Raw genomic sequence first — 6089 nt, forward strand, 5'->3', positions numbered from 1 at the left:
TCTGTATCCTTTCCTCTGTTGAGGGACATCTGGGTTCTTTCCAGCTTCTGGCTATTATAAATAAGGCTGCTATGAACATAGTGGAGCATGTGTTCTTATTACCAGTTGGAACATCTTCTGGATATATGCCCAGGAGAGGTATTACTGGATCCTCCAGTAGTACTATGTCCAATTTTCTGAGGAACCGCCAGACTGCGAATTGATCCATTCTTATCTCCTTGTACTAAGGTCAAGTCTAAGTGGATCAAAGAACTCCACATAAAACCAGGGACACTGAAACTTATAGAGGAGAAAGTGGGAAAAAGCCTCGAAGATATGGGCACAGGGGAAAAATTCCTTGAATAGAACAGCAATAGCTTATACTGTAAGATCGAGAATTAACAAATGGGACCTCATAAAATTGCAAAGCTTCTATAAGGCAAAAGACACTGTCAATAAGACAAAAAGGCCACCAACAGATTGGGAAAGGATCTTTACCAATCCTAAATCAGATAGGGGACTAATATCTAATATATATATAAAGAACTCAAGAAGATGGACTCCAGAAAACCAAATACCCCATTAAAAAATGGGGCACAGAGTTGAACAAAGCATTCTCAATTGAGGAATACCGAATGGCTGAGAAGCACCTGAAAAAATGTTCAACATCCTTAATCATCAGGGAAATGCAACCTGAGATTCCACCTCACACCAGTCAGAATGGCTAAGATCAAAAATTCATGTAACAGCAGATGCTGGTGAGGATGTGGAGAAAGAGGAACACTCCTCCATTTTTGGTGGGATTACAAGCATCTCAGGTCTTCTACAAGAACACTATACACTCTTAATCCTTAAAGTATCTCTCCAGCCCTTTCCCATTTTTCACCCAATTTTGGGGGGTGAGAGGACAGAGTTTCTTTATGTAGTTGTAGCTGTCCTGGAACTCACTCTAGTGCAGGCTAGCTTGGAACTCAGAGGTCTTCCTGCCTCTACTTCCCAAATGCTGGGATTAAAGGTTCTCACTACCACTGTCCGGCCCATTTTCTTTTTTTAAATGTATAAGTAGTTAAACATGTAGTGACTAAGTATAACTGCAGACCTTCAATCCCAGTATCTGAGAATTACAGCTTAGTAGCTGGCTCATTTCTCAATGGGAGTAGCTGATGTTGAGATGCTATCTAACCATCTGGGTTTGAACCTAAAACCCACATAGGAGAAGGAAAGGACCAACTCTTGAAAGTTGTCCTCTAAGGTCCACATGCTAGCCAAGACAGCCTTTCCCAACAAAACAAAAAAAAACACCACCAACAACAAAAATTGTGCATCTTTGGCTAGCCTTAGCTATATAATAGCAAGACCTTGGTTGTAGAAACACTAAGAAACAAAGCCAATGCAGGTTAGTGACTGAATAAAAATTCTGTAGTTTATTACATCATCAGCTGTATGAAGAGTTAATCGCCGAAAAGCTATGTTTTGTACTTTCCTTTTTTAAATGGCTTTTTGGTTTTTGTTTTGTTTTGTTTTATAGGCAAACAGTTTGGGATCTAAAAACTATCTTCAAGTTTGTCTTCGAATAAGACCATTTACACAGACAGAAAAAGAACATGAGGCTGAGGTTGGTATTGAATTTGATTAGATTTTAATGTTTCACTTTCATTCATAAATGCAATTCTTATTGTGGACATGTTTCCTAGGGCTGTGTGCAAGTTCTGGATTCACAGTCTGTTCTGCTGAAAGACCCTCAAAGCATCCTTGGCCACTTAAGTGAGAAGAGCTCTGGACAGGTGGCACAGAAATTCAGTTTTTCTAAGGTGAGGAAGTGCCCTGTTAGACTGAGGAAGTTTTTGTGTTTGAGGGAGCTATGAAGTAGACTGAGTGAGGGCCGAGCAAATGTAAAGCACATACACTGTCCCTTAAGTAAATCATTGTGCTAGTCATAAATTCTTTTATTGTCCTTTTTATTCTAATTAAAATTTTTTTCAAACTCTGGAAAATTGGCCCCCTGGATGTGTGAGTTTTCTATTTTAGAGTTATTTTTTAGTTAAATTTGACTAACTGTGTGCATGCCATGGCATGCGTGGCGTGCATGTAAGGACCTTGCAAGGCTCTTGGCTCTCCTCTCTTGCCTTGTGGTTCTCAGGGGTTTAACTCAGGTTGTTAGACTGGCAGGCACCTTGACCCACGGAATCATTGCCAGCTTTGAAGTTTCTATCCTAAACAGTTATGGAATAGCAGCTAAATACTTGTCATTGTACTTTTGTGGTAGAGATATGATACCTATTTTAAACAGATATTTCAAAACAAATGTTTAATAGTTTTGGAACATGAATTTTCTTAAAAACTCTATCCTAAAATGGTCTTATAGGTTTTTGGACCTGAAACTTCACAGAAAGAGTTCTTTCTGGGTTGCATTATGCAGCCAGTAAAGGACCTCTTAAAAGGACACAGTCGACTGATCTTCACATATGGGCTGACCAATTCTGGAAAAACATATACATTTCAAGGTAAATATTGTTTATTTTGACTAGAAAAGAACCATTAATTCAGTATTTTCCCAATGATGTTTGTCGTCATATTTCCATCATATAGTCCATATTTTTTAATTTTACTATTTTATTATATATAACCACATCATTTCTTCTCCCCTAGCTCCTTTTATATCTTCTCTGCTCTCCTTCTCCAATTCATGACCTCATTTTCTTTAATTATTACTGTTATGCATATGTGTGTGTGTCTTAGAGTTTCTGTTACTGTAAAGAGAAACTATGACCACAGCACTCTTATGAAGGACAACATTTAATTGGGGTTGGCTTACAGTTCAGAGCTTTACTCCATTATCTTCATGGTGGGAAACATGGCAGTGTGCAAGCAGACATGGTGCTGGAGAAGGAGCTTGGAGTTTTCACATTCAGTTCAGCAGACTCAGCTTCTGAGACCTCAAAGCCCACTTTTACAGTGACACACTTCCTCCAGCAAGGTCACATCTTGTAATGGTGCTACTCCCTATGGCCCAAGCAATCAAGCATATGAGTCTATGTGGCCACTCCTATTCAAACCACCACAATATATGAATAAATATATAGCCATAACCTACTGAGTGTTAAATGTTGTTTATATGTACATGTTTTTAAGACCTATAAACACGATAACGTAAGAAGTATTGGAGCTGGAGGTATTGGCGCACTCCTTTATTCCCAGCACGTAGGAGGCAGAGGCAGGCTGCTCTTTGAGTTTCAGGACAGACTGGTTTATATAATGTGTTCAAGGCTAGCCAGAGCTAAAAAATGGGACCTTATCTCAGAAAATGAAATGGAAATATTGGTTTCATTTTGCCACCATTTTCGTGTATATATGTCATTGTATGTTGTTTTCACTTACCCTACTTTACTCACTCACCCCATGCCTTCCTCTTCTCGTCTTCTTCCTCCTCTCAGTAGTCTTTCTGCTTGCATGTTATATATCATAGATATGTGATACATATGTTCATAGTTACATATTTTCTAGCCCTCTGTTTTTGCCTTCTCTTCCCTTCATTTCTCTTCTTCACTTTCACAGTTCTTTTCCTAATTTAGTGATATTATCTTTCTCAGTTTAAATCTAGACCTGCATAGAAGAGGAAATACACACACTTGGTTTCTACATTTGACTTATTTCCCTGAACACTGATGTCCATTTTGTTGCTGGACAAGCACTTTACAGTTATACCACCTCCCCAGCTATATTCTATCATTTTCTTGTCCTAACTCTCCTCAACCTTCCAACTAGCCATCTTATCTGGATGTCCTTTTAATTTTTTAAAACATCTCACATATATGTTGCTGATGGAATTTAATTCAAATATATGTATAAAATTATTTTATACATATAGTAGAAAGTAAAATAATGTTAAGAATTAAGATATGCTTTAGAAAATTAAGCATGGAATAAATGAGAAGTTTTGCATTTTCATTTTGTAATTATGGGCGATAGAAAATTATATTAGGGCTAGATCTGAATATAATTTCTGGGTATCAGATCAGAATATGTTGACAATCCGGTAAAGCCTAAAATGATAGGAACATGAATAATTCCTTAAGTTCTTGCATTTTTCCTTTTTACTCTTGCTTATTAGGTAGTGTAACAGGAGCTTTGTTAATCCAAAAAAGTTGCCTTTGTCCTATTCTTTTATAGGCACAGAAGAAAATATTGGCATTTTGCCTAGAACACTGAATGTATTGTTTGATAGTCTTCAGGAAAGACTATATACGAAGATGAGCTTCAAACCACACAGATGTAGAGAATACTTAAAATTATCATCTGATCAAGAGAAGGAGGAAAGTGCTAACAAAAATACATTGCTGCGACAAATTAAAGAGGTATGCCAGTACTTTAGTACATAAAATATCAAATTCATGACATTTTTTGTATACTATCAGGATAATTTTAGCTTGTATTATAATCTGGTTTTGGTCATAGTGTTTTTCAAAACCAAAATTATGTAAGGCAGCAAATGGCAATACTAAGTAGAAATGCAAATGATACTAGTCTTTTTTGATATAGAATTAGTATTATACTTTGAAAATATGAAATATTCATTTGAAAATAATACAAAGAAAAAATTTAGTGAAAAGAATGTATGAAATGGAAGAAGATTTTATGACAGGCTCCCTAGTTAGCTTAGCTGACCTCAACTTTGCAGTTTTCCTGCCTCTGTGTCCTAGGTGCTCGACTCACTGGGTACACCACACTCCTGCCTCATGCAGAGAGCTTTGTCTCTGAATGGATACACACATATGCAGTACCTTCACATTTTATTTTTCTGATACTGGTTATTTGAGCTATACTCTCACTCCCCCTTTGTTACATGCAGAATGCAGTTTTGTTTTGTTTTTTTATGGGTATCATGTATATGTGAGAATGCTGGTGTATGTGTGCCAAGGTACAAATGAGGTCAGAGGATGACTTGGAAAAGTTGGTCCTTTCCTTCTACTGTTGGTTTGGGGACCAAAATCAGATCATCAGGCTTATGTAACAAGTGCTTTATCTGCTGAGCCATCTCCCTGGCCTTTATTTGTTTTGTTTTGTTTTTCAATATTAGTATGTAATATTTTGTTAATGTACTATGATCTAATAATGTTTCAAATGTTTAGGGAATATGGTCTTGCGTTTGTGTAGAGAGACTATTATAGTTGTTATAATTGAATACTTCTGACTGGGTAGTTTATAGTTAGCCCATAGTTCTGCAGCCAGAAATTCTTAAAAAATATATATATATATATATATATATATATATATATATGCATGTGAGTGCGTGCATGCGTGGGTGTAGGTGTGTGTATGTCTGAGTGTGTCTGTCTGTATATCTGGTTCTGTCAAGGTTGTAGGGAAACTTAGATAAGTCTGTTTTCTCTACTATTTGGGCCATGGGGATCTTACTTAGATCTTCATGCTCAACATCAAGTGCCTGTACCCTCTTAGCCATTGCCACTGATTCTAGATCCAGAAAGTTATCAAAATTTTCAGCTAGGAAGGGCCTTTTTGTTTGTGGGGACTTAGTACAGAGTCTCCAGGTAGTCTAGGGCATCACATGGCAGGTATAGAGCCAAGCAGATTTTTATAGCTCACCAATTCTGAGATAAACCATTAATCTACTGATTAATAAATGTATTAATCCACGAGGCCAGAGCCCTTGTGATTTAATCACGTCTTTTTTTTTTTTTTTTTTCTCTTCAAAATTGAAACAGGGTTCTCACTGCAGCTCTGGCTTGGAACTTGCTATGTAGACCATGTTTGCTTTGAACTCACAAAGATCTGCCTTTAATTGCCAGTGTTGAAATTAAAGGGTGGAGTGCCTGGCCTATCACCTCTTAATAATTCACAGTGGGGGTTATTCAATATAAAGTTTAGTGGGGACATTCAAGCCATAATACAGACTGATAAATAGAAAAATGAATACATAGTATGCTATGGAGGGTGCTATGCTATGGAGGGGTGCTATGCTATGGAGGGTGCTATGCTGTGGAGGGTGCTATGCTATGGAGGGTGCTATGCTATGGAGGGTGCTATGCTATGGAGGGTGCTATGCTATGGAGGGTGCTATGCTATGGAGGGTGCTATGCTATGGAGGGGTG

At 37.5% G+C, this 6089-nt stretch overlaps 1 protein-coding gene across 3 annotated transcripts in view; it reads left to right on the forward strand.

Annotated features, from left to right (window-relative positions):
* Positions 1 to 6089, forward strand: part of Kif20b (kinesin family member 20B) — a 55321-nt gene that overhangs the window by 4810 nt on the left and 44422 nt on the right. For all 3 annotated transcript variants that reach the window (XM_021152144.2, XM_021152143.2, XM_029472898.1), the window contains exons 3-6: positions 1508 to 1594; positions 1674 to 1790; positions 2345 to 2483; positions 4150 to 4334. In XM_021152144.2, coding sequence (XP_021007803.1) covers positions 1508 to 1594; positions 1674 to 1790; positions 2345 to 2483; positions 4150 to 4334 — 528 coding nt within the window. The remainder of the gene's footprint in view (positions 1 to 1507; positions 1595 to 1673; positions 1791 to 2344; positions 2484 to 4149; positions 4335 to 6089) is intronic.

The sequence above is a fragment of the Mus caroli genome, chromosome 19, assembly GCF_900094665.2.
Source record: "Mus caroli chromosome 19, CAROLI_EIJ_v1.1, whole genome shotgun sequence".
Classification (NCBI taxonomy): domain Eukaryota; kingdom Metazoa; phylum Chordata; class Mammalia; order Rodentia; family Muridae; genus Mus; species Mus caroli.